Source organism: Fusarium oxysporum, chromosome 6 (genome assembly GCF_000149955.1).
Source record: "Fusarium oxysporum f. sp. lycopersici 4287 chromosome 6, whole genome shotgun sequence".
Taxonomy (NCBI): Eukaryota; Fungi; Ascomycota; class Sordariomycetes; order Hypocreales; family Nectriaceae; genus Fusarium; species Fusarium oxysporum.
Window position 1 is genome coordinate 949,816 of NC_030991.1, and position 17,127 is coordinate 966,942.

General features: G+C 48.2%; 5 protein-coding genes across 5 annotated transcripts; 4 read left to right on the forward strand and 1 right to left on the reverse strand.

Annotated features, from left to right (window-relative positions):
• Positions 1-3: 3 nt before the first annotated feature.
• On the forward strand, positions 4-210 carry FOXG_19658 (uncharacterized protein; the record flags this gene model as incomplete). Its single annotated transcript, XM_018399922.1, has 1 exon — positions 4-210. One exon carries the CDS (start codon positions 4-6, stop codon positions 208-210), a length of 207 nt encoding a protein of 68 aa, XP_018244441.1.
• Positions 211-3,535: 3,325 nt separating this feature from the next.
• On the forward strand, positions 3,536-5,649 carry FOXG_07119 (uncharacterized protein; the record flags this gene model as incomplete). Its single annotated transcript, XM_018385756.1, has 9 exons — positions 3,536-3,696; positions 3,753-3,898; positions 3,956-4,099; positions 4,147-4,208; positions 4,260-4,326; positions 4,373-4,938; positions 4,995-5,125; positions 5,180-5,434; positions 5,511-5,649. 9 exons carry the CDS (start codon positions 3,536-3,538, stop codon positions 5,647-5,649), a joined length of 1,671 nt encoding a protein of 556 aa, XP_018244442.1.
• Positions 5,650-6,230: 581 nt separating this feature from the next.
• On the forward strand, positions 6,231-8,626 carry FOXG_19659 (uncharacterized protein; the record flags this gene model as incomplete). Its single annotated transcript, XM_018399923.1, has 6 exons — positions 6,231-6,269; positions 6,338-6,462; positions 6,520-6,852; positions 6,961-8,004; positions 8,056-8,344; positions 8,406-8,626. 6 exons carry the CDS (start codon positions 6,231-6,233, stop codon positions 8,610-8,612), a joined length of 2,037 nt encoding a protein of 678 aa, XP_018244443.1. The 3' UTR covers positions 8,613-8,626.
• Positions 8,627-10,546: 1,920 nt separating this feature from the next.
• FOXG_07120 (uncharacterized protein) lies at positions 10,547-11,782 on the reverse strand (the record flags this gene model as incomplete). Its single annotated transcript, XM_018385757.1, has 4 exons — positions 10,547-10,594; positions 10,684-10,867; positions 10,941-11,255; positions 11,388-11,782. 4 exons carry the CDS (start codon positions 11,780-11,782, stop codon positions 10,547-10,549), a joined length of 942 nt encoding a protein of 313 aa, XP_018244444.1.
• Positions 11,783-13,371: 1,589 nt separating this feature from the next.
• Positions 13,372-13,751, forward strand: FOXG_19660 (uncharacterized protein; the record flags this gene model as incomplete). Its single annotated transcript, XM_018399924.1, has 1 exon — positions 13,372-13,751. Exon 1 carries the CDS (start codon positions 13,404-13,406, stop codon positions 13,749-13,751), a length of 348 nt encoding a protein of 115 aa, XP_018244445.1. The 5' UTR covers positions 13,372-13,403.
• Positions 13,752-17,127: the final 3,376 nt, after the last annotated feature.

Consider the following 17,127-nt stretch of genomic DNA (forward strand, 5'->3'; position numbering starts at 1 on the left):
AACATGGAGATCTTTTCCGAAGACAAGCTGGTCAAGATTTTGCAATACCTCATCGGCCAAGGTGTTTTTCGCTCCCCTGCCGCTGCTGCACTCGAATTTCCAGATCTCTGCGACATCGAGATCGCTAGCACACAGAGCCCTACGAAACCGTCGACCGAGTACCAGCTACTTGAAATGGTTACAGCCGATTTGTTGTGGTTAAAAGGGTAAACTTACCTCATCAGCTCGTGCTCGAGCCCCTTTCTTGCCTCAATACTGATTGGGGTACTCTTAGTTCATTTGATAATAACAGCTACCATCCACAACCCCTCTTTCGGCATAACTCCTCTTTCGGCAAGCAAAACAAAAAGCCACCACCAAAAATTAACAACTTGACTTACACAGAACTTGACCAAATTGATAGAAATCCGTCAAAATTTTCGTTTCATAAATTATAAATAGGGTTTATCTATTGTATACTAGGTTTTTTGATAAGCCGGCCTGATCGCGTGGTGGGTTGGCGGGGTATGGTTTCCACTCTGACTCCGATGACGGAACCAGCCTCCGATTCTGACTCCTGCTCGCTTGAACAGACAGATTCCACCACAACAGGCATATTTTGAGTCGCCTCTTCTGGCATGGACTCTTTACCAGCTAGAGCCTCTCCAAGAGTCATAAAACGTTTGTTAGGATTTGGCACCGCCTTCCTCTTTTTCCCTCTCTTCAGCCGAGCCAATTCTTCCTCTAGGCTGGCAATCCTCAGAGTATGCGCCGCTACTGTCTGCTGTTGAGCCTCAAAGCCCTTGGCTATTATGTTATACCGTCTCCGTGTCTTTAGTGTTTTTTTCAGCCCAAGGTCACGAATTTAACGGCCCGTCTGTGGTGTATCGTCCGAGTCAAAATACGGCCTGGGCTCGGGAGTTGCCCTTGGGCTGCCATTTGGCCTATCTTCCTGGATTTTTAGGTGCCGCAGCGCTTTAGCACGTGAGATCGGCCAATTCCCAGTAACCCTCCAGCCAGACAGTATGTTCTTCTCAGTCATTCCAACTCGACGAGCCTTGGCGTTGGCCCTGATGAAGTTAACCTTGTCTATCGGAGCGGAATCAGTCAACGAGGCGAACTTTTCCAACTCTCGTCGATATGCAGCCTTCAACGCGTTGAATACTCCATTGTCTAGTGGTTGAAGGCCATGAGAGCAGTGTGCTGGTAGATAGCAGCAATAAACGTTGTTCAAAAAGCACGTGGCCATCCATTCATCCTTCCATCACTCAGCACTGATCTTGAGATGGGGAAAATGAAGGACATACTGCTGCATGGCTTCCGTGACCATCTAAGATGATCAGTCTCGCGTCTGACTCGTCGGCAGGTGTAGTCTGGGGCAGATAAACTCTTTCAAGCCATTCAATGCCTATGTGGTCATCAGTCCACCCGTTGGGCGAAGTTATGTAATACCAGTCTGCTATCTGCTTGAACTCCTCAAGAAACCATTGTTTCTGTAGTTCTTTCCCCTTGAAGATTATGCCAGGAATTAAAACGCGGCCGTCAGCAGTGACAGCTTCAATGAATGAAGTCCAATTTCGAGTTTGTGGTCCTTTGAGAAAGGCCTTGCGCTTCGGGTCCGCGCTTCCAACAACCAAGCTATCTAGTCCTGAATGAAGAGGATTAGTCGGTCAAGACTCAAGCACTGGCAAGGAATAGAGGTAAGCGCTTGCAAAAACCAGTCATAATGCCGCCTTCATCAACGTTGACGGTGTTTTCAGGCTTGATCCAGCCATACTGTCCATCCCGGATATCAAAGTACCAATGAACCGCTCTAGGTGTGAAAGAGTCGAACCTCTTGGCTTCTTGACGTCTACCCATCTTGGTCTTTAGGTCTGCGCGGCGATTAATAAACTTGGCCACCCAATTGCGTCCTAAGTAAGGATGTTCGCCCTGCTGTCTCAGCAGGCCCAGGACGCAAGCGCGGATTTGACTATGGGACGGAGCATAGCCCAAGGACTCCTGACGGAGAATCCAGAAAGCCAACCTATCCTCTTGGCTCTTGGACAAGCGTCGATGAGGGTGGATCTGCTCTTTCACGGCCCCGCGGCCGTGAAGTCTGTCGATTAGAGTCCTTCGGGGCACTCCCCGTCTATGAGCGGCTTGAGGGGGTGAAAAGCCATTGTCAGTAACATCCAATATGGCCTCTGCCATTTCGTCCTCTGTGTATTTCCATCGAAGTCTTGACCTAGGCATTTTCATGTCGTTGTCAAAGACAAAGACCAAAAAACAAGGCAAAGAGCGGTGAGGAATTCGGTGATCAAACTAACGACATTTCCATAGCAAAGCAAGCATAGATCACTTACCCCGCACAGCCTTATAAGGTCAGAATCATCACATCCAATCATTTTTATGATCAATAGAGGTAATTGCTTTTGAGTAGCTATATATTTAGGCTGACTTTCGTGTAAGTGAAGTTGATGAGTTTTGGTGGAGCTTTTTTTATTTTGCCTGGCGAAAGAGGGGTGGTGGCGAAAGAGGGGTTGTGGATAGTACATGTCACCAGTCAGTATGAGATAGGAAGTCAGATCTGAACTTGTCACCGTTGAAGGTCTGGTTGTCTGCGGCAAATCTATTTTCTCCCAGCCCATCTGCACTCTCCACTACAAGGTTGTCCTGAACAGCCCTGATGCAGGCATCACCAATACTACGGTCCTTACAGATGTGTACCATTACGAGGACAGTTGCATCGTTGAGCACGGGGACTCGGCGCTGATGGAAAACCTGGGCACAGATCCGCCAGAATGTGCGAGACGAAAATAGCTTAGCGTTAAGGCCCTCTGAGGTGTGTTTCCCCCGCGAAATGAAATCCTTATCCTTATCCTTATTTCAATAAACTTCAACCTAAAACTGGTGGCTTGGCGGATCAACCTGGGGCATCTAGCTTTGCCTGATACCTCCTGTGAAGCCGTCAACTTCTTAGCGAGCTATTGAACTGGAGTTTGTTGTACCCTCGCGCGAGCATAATAAAATGTCCCTCATTGCGATGATAAAATCCCTCCACACATAGCCGCGAGCAATTTCCTCTATCGTCGCTCGTTGAAGTTATCCCGCCCGGAAGAATATCCTTGGTAGAGAGGACGTGGCCTGGTCAGAGTGAAATTACGGAGAAGACAATGTTTTATGCGGGTTAGTGCCGTAGTAGAACTCGTGGACGGTTGTCTCTCAGGAGCAAGCATTAGACTTAGTGGTACGTGCGACGGATTCATTCTATACCCGAGACTCAGTTATGTAATAGATGTTAGTGGTTTTGATTTGAAATGCTCGCTCCTCATTCTGAAGCCGATTGTGAGTTCAGCAGAATGCTTTCGGCAAGCTTGGCAAGGTAAGGGGCCTATGAAATCGTCTACCTGATTTCCGTTGCTGAAGATAATGGCTTTTTAAATAGAGCGCCCTGGACTTCATGCGTTGTCTCGTATTGTTCTGCTTCACAGAATCAGTAGGTAAAAACTGGCGTCTTCGTACCCATTAAGCTACTGTTCTCCTTTGCTTTTAAATCCACTTCACCATATTTAGCATGAAATCTCTGATGATCACGGCACTCGTGTGCGGATCCTTTGCCGCTGGGAAACGGCATTCTGCGAAGCAACCTACAGACCCGCTACTCGATGGGTTTGAAGCTCTGGGGGGCTTTGATCGGCTTGAAAGTGTGTCGGGGGTCACGTATATTGGCAACAGGTAAGAGTTCCGCAGCGTGTGATTGATCTTGGTGCGTATTATCTAACACTGCACAGTGTATATCGCACAAGGACCTTGATGGAGGCATATTCTGTGCTTGGAGTCGACAATATGATGTCGCCTGCTGGTAGCCAGAACATATCCTTCTCCTATGACCAGCCTCATATCATGCAACGCATTGACAGATTCCACGAAGCGGGAGGTACGTATTGATCCAGTGAGCTCATACAGCCCAATTAATATAGACGGTATTATGTAGAGATATTCCTCTTGGCGCGGCCAGCTCTTGACCCATTCCATTACTCACTTGTTCTGCAAGGTGGCAAAAAGGGCTATGCTGCCATCGTGGAAGGCACCATGAACTTATTTGAGCCCGATGCACCACCAGAAGGTTATGTTGATGGTAAATCTTGGGAAACGATTGTTGAATAATGCTTACTTGGCTGATAGGTTTGCTGGCCGCCTATCTTATATATGAGGCAGAAAGGATGTCTCCTATGCTGCTTTCTACAGTAGGTCGTCTCTGGCACACTGTTTCATCTAAAGGAGCTAACTGGTCCCAGATCCTGTTGAACAACAACTACTCTACAGGTCTCGTAGACACTGGCACGGGTCTACAATTACCCGCTGGTAAGAATCTTCTTTGAATGTCCATTTCCAGGCTCATACTCTATAGTACACGACAAAACTCTTGATCTTACGGTGCTTTTCGATGCAGACACTAAACTGCCATATATCATTCGTTCTTATGAGGACCATGGAATATATGGCAAGTCGACACAAGATTTACTGGTCTATAACTACACTTCTGTCGATGGCGTCAGGTTCCCCAGCCGCTTCAAGACAATCTACAACAAACAACACATTCTCATGGATTATTATGTGGATACAGTGGTCGTCAATCCTGATTTGGATCCGCAGTTCTTTGACGGACCCCCAGGTCGACATGCCGCGAATTACCCAACACGAGACAGCTCGTATGACTTTTCAGAAATTGGAGAGTGGTACTCAAACTGCCTATGGGCGGGTGCTTATCGAGGGACACTGACGAATCTTTCCGCCACGACTCCCCTACCGGACATGCCGGGGGTTTGGTTTCTGAACTTCCCTGCTTCCGACTATCAGCAAGTAGTCGTCGAATTCGAGAACGAGGTGCTTGTCCTCGATTCCCTCCCGCACCAAAGCCACCTTGTTCTGCAGTGGGCTAGGGAGACCCTTGGAAAAGCAGTCACCCACGTATGGGTAAGTAAATCGCTGCTACAGTGTTTGAAAGTTATTAAAAATTGCAACGCAATTAGCCTTCTCACCACCACCATGACCATGCCTTGGGGCTCAAAGATTATGTTGCTGCCGGAGCAAAGGTCGTCGTTCTTGATCAGGCCCAAGATTATTATTCCAATATTCTTGGTATTCAGTTCGTGACGTATAGGTAATTTAGTGACCCTGGAGATGCCAGGAACCGCTTCTGGCTAACTTTTGGCAGTGCTAATAAACCAATTACGTTCCACGACTCTCACACCCAGGCAACCATTGTCCACTTACAGGGCTCTGCTCATGCATTTGACCAAGCATACGCTGCGATTACGCCAATGTGCCCGACTGCGAACAGCACCATGGCTATATTTGAGGCTGACTACTGGAATCCGCACTTTGCAAATAGCGACTACTTCGTAGATCACATTGAAGCTGCCGAATTCCTCAACAAGCTATCCGAGGATCGGGTAGCCAGAGACTCGCTGTACGTGCCACTTTAGATCCAATCCGATGAAGACAAATGGATTCCAGAAATAACAGAGTTAACAATCTTGATATAGGGTCATACCTGCGCATAGAGTCAACACGTCCCTCCTCAACGACTTGATTGACCTTACCGGGTTGCCCTACCCAAGCTACTTGCCGACCGAGTTTAAATATAGTGCTTGCACCAGCACTGCCAATAGATCTAGTGCTTAGAAACTAGGGCAAGGAAGGAATTTGACGACTGGCAACTTACACTTATGGTTAATGGCGATGCTATTCCTGTGGTTCCTCTCTAGTTGCGGGCGCCAATCGCTGTCGAGAGACACGTTAACTAGAGTTTGGGGGTGATGAGCACGGCAAATGGGTCTGGTTTGCTTTGTTGAAATAAGAAGATCAAGTTGCTTAGTGCTTCTTAAAAGTGCAGTAGGGGATCCACTGTCTATCCACCGCCTTTGTCGCCTCACACTTGTGATGTCCAACATGCTTCCCCAGCAACCCCAGCAGATTGGCCAACTTGGGCCGCATGAGTCATCTCCACATAGAGGGGTTCGCTGACCTACAAACTAAGTGGAGAAGAGTGCGTGCGTCATCGGATGCAAAAAGTATCCGCGCGGATATGAAAATAGCTCTGTAGCTGAGTAATACATCCGTAATTTGTTATCAGAGCCATTATGATGCGAGATTTGCATTGCAACCCCGCATCTCTTCTATCTCGGTCGACGAGATTGAATTGAGAGCAGTCTAGCCGGATCTATCATTCCCCCCCAGAGTCAACTCGGCACGAATTTCACGCCATGGAAGGGAGTGACAGGAGCAAAAAGCGAATCGCAAATGTGAGTACCATTATTTCTCAGACGATATGATAATTATGCCATGGTCTGAGCGCTAAGCTTGGAAGTAGGCATGTCTACGGTGTCAGAGACGAAAGATTCGATGTGATGGAGAAGTTCCCGCTTGCACACCTTGCATAGAGCAGAATATGCAGTGTGACTATGCAGAGCGAAGAAGACGCGGGCCAGGGAAGAGGTAAGAGACAGTATAGTATCGTGCCCAGATATTCGACCAGCTGAATGACTTTGGCAGCAAGCAATACATCCATATGCTGGAAGAGCGGCTGAGCAAGGTAGAGTCGTCGCTTGAAAAATCGGCTAGCGCTCAGCCCTCGGAAGAATGGACAGCGATCTCTCGACCACCCGACGTGGATACCAGAGGCCACTTCGATAAAACTGGGAAACACTCGGCAAGCGTTCCAGGAGGCATATCGACTGGCCCGCAAGGTGAAGCTACTATAGTTCTCGGGGCATCTTCCTCTATCATCTCGACCGCAAGCACACAACGCACTTCCCAAGCAGTTTTGGAAAACCTAGAGGCACCAACTGGTAATTTGGAGTCCTTGGATATCACAAATGACATAGAGTCCCATGTCTCATACACCGAAGAGTCCCAGCGCCCCTCAGTGTCGCTCCCAAAACTGCCAGGAAGTCAATCTGATGTGAATTTGTTTCGGTCTCAATTGGACCCAAGTGGATTCCGAAGACAGGTCTTCGCCTCTGTGCAGTCCCAATTTCTCCTCCGACATTTTATTACAAACGCATTGGACGACATCAACGACTTGTACCCGGTCTTTACCGTGGAATCTCTTTCGGAACTTCTCCAGCAACAGTTTCTTGCCGGCCCAAGAAACTGCGACGATAGCCCGTCGAGATGGGCTACCACAAATGCTCTTATTGCCACAGCAATCCAGTGGAAGATAGAGCACGGTGCACATGACCAGTTAATTCTAATTGCTTGGGGTTATTTTAAAAACGCATTCGCTATCTTCCCGGAGCTTCTCATCAGAGGCAACGATATCTCAACTTGTCAAGCACTACTTCTTATGGGTGTTTTCATGCATGGAACTGCGGATGCCCGGACTACTTCTAGTATAACCGCGTCGCTCGCGCGAGCGCTACAGGCTGTCGGTCTACACACCAGAAGGTGGTATGAGAAACTAGATCGTACAACAGCTGAGCAGCATAGGAGAGTGTTTTGGATTGCTTATTGTACTGACAGCGACCAAATGATGAAACAAGGATTACCATCCACATTCGGCAACGAGGTAGACTTGAAGCTCCCTGACTATGGCCCACCCGACGGTCTCAGCGATTACACCCTACCAGGCACGCAAGACAAGATAAACGTCTTGCGATGCATGGCAGGACTTGCCATGATCCAGTCGCGCACTTCCACCGAGCTCTACTCCCAGCGGGCCCTGAAAATGAACAACACGCAGCTCTATAGGGCGGTAGCGGAGCTGAACCACCAGCTTGACATGTGGAAGATGGACCTGCCCCCGGATATCCGGCCGACTTATGATAGTTACTCAAGTAGTTCACAGCTGGAAATGCCACTTCTTTTGCTGACCATTATTTATTACACCACAGCTGGGAGAATCAACATGGCAATAAATCGTCTCGGGCACTCAAATGACGACACGGTCAAATTGCAGGCACAGGTCCCAATCGCTGCAGCCCGGGCGACTCTCCGGCTTATCCAGAAAATGGCACCGCCACCATTCAGCCTCTCCTGGTAAGGATATCTCTTCAGGTTGGAAATCTTTCACGCTAACAAGAAGGATAGGCAAATAATGTACCATGCTGTGTATGCAGTTATCACGCTTTTCACGTCGATCCTTCAAAGCCCGTCCGGCTCTGAAGTACACTTGGATTTATCACTAATTACCGGCTTTGTGAGGGCTGTCGAAAAGCATCGGGTCCACCATGGCTGCGACCTTGGGAATTTGTTATCTGGATGCACGAGAATCGAAGAGGCGGCACGAGACGTCGTAAATTCACGTGGAGCCACGTCTGAAGACCAGTACTTGTCAACTGATACATCTCCGGAGCGACTGACGGAGGGGAAGTATCTGGTGAGCAAACATTGTAACTTCTATCCTACCGAACCCAAGGCTTACATCAAATAACTTGTAGCTTACATGTCAAAGATTGTGCGGCTCAGTGGATCATATGCAAATTGTCCACGGGTTAATGGGCAACATTCCTACCCTATGTTCAGAGGCAGTGGAGGTTTTCGCGGAAGTTCTTAGAATAGATCGTGGATGGACGCATACATATGGTCTGTTTGTCCCAGAGAGCTTGAAAGCTGAGAACTTTAACTTTAGATTTGGGCCTCCGTAATGCAGATACAATGAAGATGTGTTTGGGGTTTGGTAGAGCAGAGGCTGTTTACTGGGATCAGCCAATGTTGACTAACTAGTCTTGGATGAACACGTGTAAGGAATAATAAGTCAATATCGGCTAACGTACATGATAAGCGAGTGGACCAGACAAGTGAGTGGACCAACTACACTGTATACCTTAAATGCTAAACTTGAAATTTTTTAAAATATGCCATTTAGGTCTAAAATATAAGTGAGGATAGCTTTTGAATATTTAACTTAAAATCGTCTATATAAATATTTTTTTAGGATTTTTTAAAAATTTATCTAGCTCATAAAACTTAAAAGTCTTAAAAAAGACAGTGCGAATAAGATATTCCTTAATTACTTCATAAGTAAATTTTATCTATTTTTAAAAAGCTTAACTAGATAAAGTATATTATAGATTTAATATATTATATAAGTATTAGCTTTTATTAAGTTAAGTTCGATTTTTAATAGCTTATTAAAGATACTAGATCTTAAGGTGTAAATGCTAAAGAAATTATTTTTAGTCCACTTACTTTTCTGGTCCACTCGCTTATCATGTACGTTAATAGGAAACCGGGGAAGTTCAATAGGCCTGCAGGGCGGAGCTGGGCGGAGCGACGGTCTTGGAGCCAGAGTCGAAACTTTTGCCCTTTCTTCAAAGTGATCATTTTGAAGATTAAAGTCGCTGCTTATTTTGAGCCTCATGCATTTTAAAGCTAAGTTGACGCTGTTGTTAATGAATTGTTTGACAATTGCCGCTTCTCACACCAAAACTTGGCCAATTCAGTTTCCATTTGGTTCGGGGCTCTCCCCGGGTTTTCGCCCCAAACTAGCCGGAATAAGAGGCGGAAAGCGTGCCTCGTAGGTTGGGTGCGTCCTTTACCCCTCGCGTAGACGGTAACAATTTGCATCCGCTTTTAGTGGATTCTAATTTATAATTATTATTGGACATTGCCGGCTTCCGTCTAACGGATACATATTACATCCGCTCAATGTAAGCTACGGACTTTGGCTAATCGCCTTGACGGCGCCCATTTTACGTTTAGGCAGCTCCGCAAGATACCGCAAAGTTGTGCCTATTACGGCTGCTCCGCTATGCAGTAATTTGCAATAGTCTAGCGCTGCGTCCAAGGAGGAAAATGGGTGCTGAAGAAGTGTCAGATACGAGGGTGGTAAGCCAGGATGAATGATGATTTCAAGATAGGTAAAAACACATCATTGACTGATTCATCACTCTCTCCTCATCTTTGTCATTTCTCGTCATTCCTCGTCCTCATTATATTCGACGAGACGAGGCTGTGCTACGAGACCTGCCGAACCTGCAACAGATCTGTAACACCACTCTAACTCTTGTAGTGCACTCGTGGGATAACCTGGGTAGGGGCATATGCAATGAGAAGGGTAAAGGTTTAAGGATTAGTCTAGAACGAGTTAATCAGATACTTTTACCTAGCATATTTAAATATCGTTGTATAACTTGGACCTGATCGTAGACATGTCGGAGAGTATTGGCCATTATAGATAAGATATTCCGCATAATAGCACGAAGCACCTTAATTTATTAGCAATGTTCTTATTAGAATACAATTCTCCTTTATCTGTTTCAGTTAATGCAGCTTCACCATTCTACAGTGATATGTTACGTTCTAGAGTCGCATAGCTCAAGTGCCCCCTCCCCTGATATAAAAAGAAAGAAAAGGAAAAGAAGAGAAATATGCCAGCGATGATAGATATCACAGGCTTCCGCTGATTTGAAGACCGGGAACTTTAGCCGCCAGCTCCCCACTAACCTCCCCCCAAACCATCGATTGAGCCCTCCTGCCGGCCGGACTGGTTATGTTGGGGATTGACTGCCTGGATACATTTTTGATCAGAAAAATACAGACGCTTCGACGGGAGCGGGCTAGTATCCGCTGGGGGCACTTACATGCGGAATTCCTCGTCTGTCAGGTAGAAGCGAATGAATTTTCCCTGGAAAGCAAGGCGCGGTCAGTTCAGTGGCTCTTGAAAACCCAATAACGTACGAAAGAGTTGATTGAGCTTATGGGTTGAGCACTCACATGTTTCTCGGGCGGTGCCAACGCCGCAGCTATTATGTACCTCGCGCCGATCTCGGGCGACTTTCCAATAATGCTCATGACCACAGGGATCGCCATTCTAGCAACGAGAGATCGCTTCTTTAGGGCTCGTGAGAGGTCCGTATTGCAAATTCCTGGACAAACGCTCTTAACAATGACTTGCGGTCTGGCGTGGCGGGCATTGTCAACTTCCGGAAAAATAATGACCTCCAGCGGAGGGAAGAAGGTAGGTGACTTACTCTCCCTTTGCATCAACAGCTAGCTTGCAGATTTCCTCAAATACGTACATCAACAGCAGCTTACTCGTAGCATACATAGCGTCCGGGACACCAGTGGAAGGCCAGTTTGACGCGTCTTTGTAGTGCAAGAGAATGCCTCCGTCACGTTTCTCCCACTCGGGCCACTCGGAAATATCTGGCGTTAGATGCCGGCCTGAACTTACGAAGACGAGATTTGCCGGCGTCTGTCGGTTTTGTCGTCCCGCTTTCATCCACTTTAGGAGGAGAATGGCAAGGAGGGCGGTAGAAAGTGTGTTTGCTTGAATTGTTTCTTCCCTAAGCAAATGGCAGGCGTTAGCAAGATTCCAGCGCGGTAGATAGTACATGTCATTTGATGTCTAAATTGCAGACACCGGGAGTGTACAATGAAACCCCAGCTGATATAAAAGACGCGCAATAACCACGTACCAGCCATCAGGACTCATAATAAACTCGGAATTAAACGTCCCGGCATTGAGTATCACAACATCAATACTGGTCGTTCGCCGCACAAGCTTTTCAACAAAGGAAATGCATGACGAATAACAGGTTAAATCCAACTCCATGGTCTCGATCACGACTCGTTCCCTCCCGGCAGCCCGTGCAGCAGTCTCGATCTGCTGCCTGGCTGTTTCGGCTCTAGGTTTATTCCGGTAGGTGATGATAACTTTAGCAGCTCCGAGGGTGGCAAAGTGTTTCGCGGTAGCGAGACCGAGGCCACCCGTCCCGCCGGTGACGAGGACAGTTTGACCGTCGAAGGTGTCGCGCGGAGGCAGTGGCTCGGGGCTCCACTTCGCCCTGATTTCGCGGAGGAGATCTGCCATGCTAGTGGGCAGAGTCAAGGCCTGGGATGATGCGAGAGATTGTGTGGCTTTGCTGTCGGCGCACAGGGCGCTATGAGTGCTGTTGCTTTAATTGACGGCTGGTGAACAAGAAGTAGGGTCAGTATGTGTCGAAATAGTCCAGGCTGTGTGCGATGCGATGACTTTAAGATACTTGACAGCCAACGTGCGGAAATTTGTCTGCTATGGGCTTGTGTTAGTGCGGTAGGGGAGAGTAGCCTTGTTAGCAGCACGTGTAGTTGATGACAAATCTTATTCAACAGGTATTCAATACATTGTACGGATCTCGGGTTCTACGACGACTCCGAGACCCCGATATCTTTGTATTTTCTGGGCTGATATTCATACGTATGTGTGCGCGTGGTGTAGTTCATTTGCAACGAGATCAGCGTCGAGCTCTCTCGGCTGAGACGAGGCCCTGGAATTGAGTTGGTGCTACTGTAGCCACTGTCGGGGCTGCAGGCCTATTACCGGTAACTCCGAATCCATCTATGTGCTCCGTAACAGGCTGAATAATATCGTCGCCGAACTGGCATCTGCCTCCGCCATATCAGGCAAGCCGACCACAACAAAGGTAAGAGTCGATACGCGCCAGTACAGATGAAGTTTCAGTGGCAGTGGGATGCTCCACGGCAACGCCAAGTCAACAGGCAAGGTCGAGTCTATTCTCGGCCTGCCAACGTATGTCACGACCCCGGAACCTGGTGTCGAGCCCACGGAGCTGGCTGTAATCATGCCAGATGTATTTCGGCTGGGAACTCCATCATATAAGAGCACTCACGGACGCTTCTGCGAGGAGAGTTCTGTGTGTGGTGTACTTGCCAGACTTTTATCAACAGTGAGGAATTAGATAACTCTACCTAACTCTTCTAGTTATTGCTGACTCTATTTCATTCTACAAAAGGTAATCGACGCTACTAGCTTATTGTTCTTAGAAAATATAATGTTAAATATTAATTAGACTTTTATAAGCTTAATATGGCTAAGACCTAACACTTATATTACACGACTTTAAGAGGCGCCGGGAGAGTTTCTTTATCCTAAGAATTCCCGGTCCCCTATTGTACTGTTACTTGTTGTTGTGAACCTCTTGTAGAAGCATGCTGTTGCAGCGGACGTGGCCAGCGTTAGCATTAAGCCCATCCGGGTATCGCCAGATATAGATAACTGTTACCAGCCACATCAACAAGGTATCGAATATGTACAACGTCCACTCACGAGAAAGAGAATATCCAGTATAACCCTACATCATTATCGATCCTCCCACTTTCACTGAAAGTGGACGTTTTGCAATATTATTGGCTGGTAATCCCTGTGATAGCCCCGCATTCCACTTTCACCTGAAAGAGGACTCTGAATAACATACCCCCAGCAAAATGTAAGCCAAAGTGGTGATCTCGTCATTTCATTGGTCGACTTTGCTCCTTTTTTTCCCATCAGAGAGTTTCAACTTCAAGCTATGCAATGCCCTATACGCGGCGACGCGCGTATGTCGTGTACCCTGGCTATCGACCTGCGGAGGCATATGAGCCCAACGAGTTACAAATCTTCATTGCCATCATCTCTTTGGAAATACCAATCACGACGTCAGAACGATCACATCATGAAGAGACCATTCGAAAGCACTCAGACTGACTATGTTGCGGCCACTGGCACATGCGAGACGACCCCATGGCTACAGCACACACGCTGGGCTGAGCTATTCCGGAATAGATCACTCGAAATCATTGCCGCCACGGCGAAGCTACCGGCCTCGCAATGGAGTAGAAGATACCTACTTGGTCAATGGCAAGGACTTTATATCTGGAGCTCTGCCGAAACTGAAGCCCAGTTGCAGGTTATCCTTCGCGGGCTAGACTTGATGTTCAGCGCTGCCCTCAAATCAAACAAACCAAATCCGGGGTCATATTTGAGATATTTGATAACTCTCAAGACTGGATTTGTTGTTTGAAATATTTATTCAAATATTTCAAATATTTCAAATTTGACTCTATGCTTCCATGCTAACATCTCCAATCTCCCATTGGACCTCGTCCCCCCCACCTATTGTCGCCCCTAGCTTCACCGCACCATGTCTGACCCAGTTCTTAAGGCATTGTAACTTCTCCAGCGTTTCCGTCGTCATCGAAAGCCTCTGCGTCGTCAGCGTTAGCCTGGCTAAGCTGAACGACCTCTCGCAATCAGTCGCCATCGCCGGTATCGCGAGTATATCGAGAGCCAATTGGCTGATCATCGGGAATTGTCCCTGGTGAGCCATCCACCACTCGATTGGATCCTCAGTCTCTTGCGGCTCTAGCCGCAGATACCGCTCAAGCTCACTTCCCATCACCGTGGTCTTCGCTGTCCTGCTTTTAATCCATTGCTTGAACACGCTAACTTCAGTTGTCGTCCTTGGTACGCTTAAGGATGTCGATGTGTCCATGATCATCTTCTGCTGCTCATCCACCGGCCGGTTGCAGTGGCACCAACGGTCCAAGTAGTCAGACAGTCCAATTTTGGCATCCCTCACCCACACAAGCTGCTCTTCCGACGCCCAGTTCACCTCCAGATAATTCATGCCGAGTGATGGGTGGAGGATGATGGATGCAGCGAACAACGGTGAGTCTCCAAGCTTGGTGTAGTACTCGTTTAGTTTCTGCCAGGCAGTCATGATGGACAGTCTTAAATAGTGTCGGTGATCCTTTCCCATGTCATCGATTCCTAATGATCCTGATGGCTTGCCTGATCCATCATCGCATTGTCTCGAGCCACGATCTGACAAGGGGCCTTGCCTGGACTTTCGCGGATGGACATCCGTCTCGCAATCCCTAAATCGAGCAGGAAGCTGCCGGTTACGGTCTGGTCGCCCTCGAGCCAGCTCGGCCTGCGAGTTGGTGTCCTGCCCCCCTGCCTCGTCGCCGACGAGTCGTCGGGAACGGCATGATGGAACAGCTTCCGATCCTCTAGGTGTTCCAGCAAGTACTCCATACCCGCCATCACTTCCCAGAGCCGTCCGTTACCTCCTTCGCTGCCCCAGCCCTGCGTTCTCATAGTCTGTAGATAGAATGGCTCAAGAATAAGTTTGATTTCTGCCAACAGTCTCCAGTCATCTCCCTTCAGCATGTCGGCCTCCGGTAGCCATTTCTCCACTTCTGGGTGGACCAAGAACGCCCTGATGTCTCCCTGCTTGACGAGCGCTCGAGAGATCATGAGACAAGTGGAGTTCCATTTCGTATCGTTATTCATTACGACCTCTAGCTCTGCCGTCGACTCACTCGCCAAGAGGTATTCTCGTGCTTCGTCGTTCTCGCGTGAGATCCTTTTGAAGAGCTCACACCTCTGAGTGGAAGACCTGATGAATTTGACAACATTGTGGAGCTTTCCCACCGGCCCTTTCTTTCTCCAGTGTCGTAGGTCATCCTCGCGCCGGCCGAGAAGGTCAAATACCTGCGATTCGGCCTCGAAAGACTCGAAATCTTCGCCGTAGAGAAAGGCGCGAGCAACCAGGTTCAGGATATGCCCATAGCAGCGCATACGTCTGGCCCGAACGTCCGCCAGACTCATCTTTGCGTCGAGATCTCCGTAGAAGTTCACGAGACAGCTGTCGTTTGAAGATGCGTTGTCCGAGATCACGGTTCCGACTCGGTCCTCTATCTTCCATTCTCGCACAACTTGCCCGAGCGTCACCGCAAGACTTTCTCCGCTATGACACCCGAGCTGGCGACGGAGTGCCAATAGGCGCGACTGGTGCTTGCCCTGGCGGTCAAGAAAATGAGCTGTGACTGCCATAACAGCATGCCGATTAGGCGATGTCCACAGGTCGAACCCCAGATGGATTTTAGTAAGGGCATCTGAGAGCTCCTGCTTGATCTCATCTTTCTTAGACTTGTATGTGTCATCCAGCAAACGGCCCATCGATTGCCGGCTCCATGGTATCTGGTCAGCTAGGTGAGGGTCAAGCTGCCAAGCGAGCTGCTGAAAGAATGTATCGCTGAAGAAGGAAAAAGGAACATTGGTGTTGATCAGAAGTCCCAGGCTCAGTTCTCGGATCATCTTGACTCTAGCACGCGGCACGGCGCTGTACTGCAAGCGTCGTCGCTTAGGCCGTTCAGATTCATCGGTTGACAGATCTGGATCAGCTGCTTGACTGCTCTCGAAAATCCTGTGAGACCTGGCGTTGGTCAATAGTGCTCAAGCTCGCGACGTCACATTCACATTCACATACTTGCGGAGATGGTCCGCTGCCGAACTCGTAGCAGCAGCAGCGAAGAACTCAGGCTGACCCTTCGCGTCACACAAACGACAGGCCCAGTAATGACTCAAAGGACTATCGTTAGTGTCGATCTCGACAAGAAAAAATCCATGGCGCTTGATCCAGCTCTTCCGGCCCTTCGAGCCTTTCCGGGATAAGGACTCTTCCAAAACATATCGTTTGTTCCTCCACACTGCTCGCGGAAGATCTGCAACAGTAGGGTGGTCTGGCAATGCCGACTGCGTCGTCAGCTCGAATTGACTCGCCAAATTCCTCGGTGGTCGAAGAAAAGAAAAGGCAAAGGGTGGAGGCGAAGGAAGCATGATGTCGTCGGATTCCATCGGGTTAGGCCTCGACTGGTGGGAGGAATGGTACGCGTTGAAAGGTAAACAAACTAGCATTGACGCGACTTGATGTCGCTAGGACGAGACGTAAAAGTTAAGGAGCTACTTTCTCCCCCACCAGCCTGACCGTGGTACTGGGGTAGCTCACTAATGGAAGGCTTGATGGATGACTTTGATTGGCTGGGGTTGCTCACCAGCCAGGTTCCGGGTAAGCTGTGAAAGCGCGGTCAACGGTCTGGCAGCATGGACGCTAGATGGCATATTATGTATCAAATATATCAAATGTTATTTCAAATCGAGGATTTTGTATTTGTTTGATTGAAATAAAATTTTGGCATATTTGATTGATTTGTTTGGCAATTTGTTTGATTGGATTTGACCTGGGGACTGCGCTGTTGATGTTCGACAGGGCAAGAGCTACGCTTGATCGCACGCCATATATCTCACGCTGTTGGCTAAATACATATGCTAAAGATGCTTTTTGGCCGCATGGATTTCGGGTCATACCAAGCTTTAAGAAGTATCTGGCAATATGGAAAAGATTCATCTGCTTCGTATTTCGCGCTCTGTAATACCCGTCTCGGCAGCGTAAGGAGGTATATAACTTGCGTTTGGGATCCGATGAGATTAAGATGATGCAGCATATATTATATCTGGTCGGTCAACTGCAACTAGGAGAGGATGGCAACGTCAGTGACAGCTCAGACAGCGAGGGTGACGAATCTTATGGCCAAGACTGGCACGACGACTGC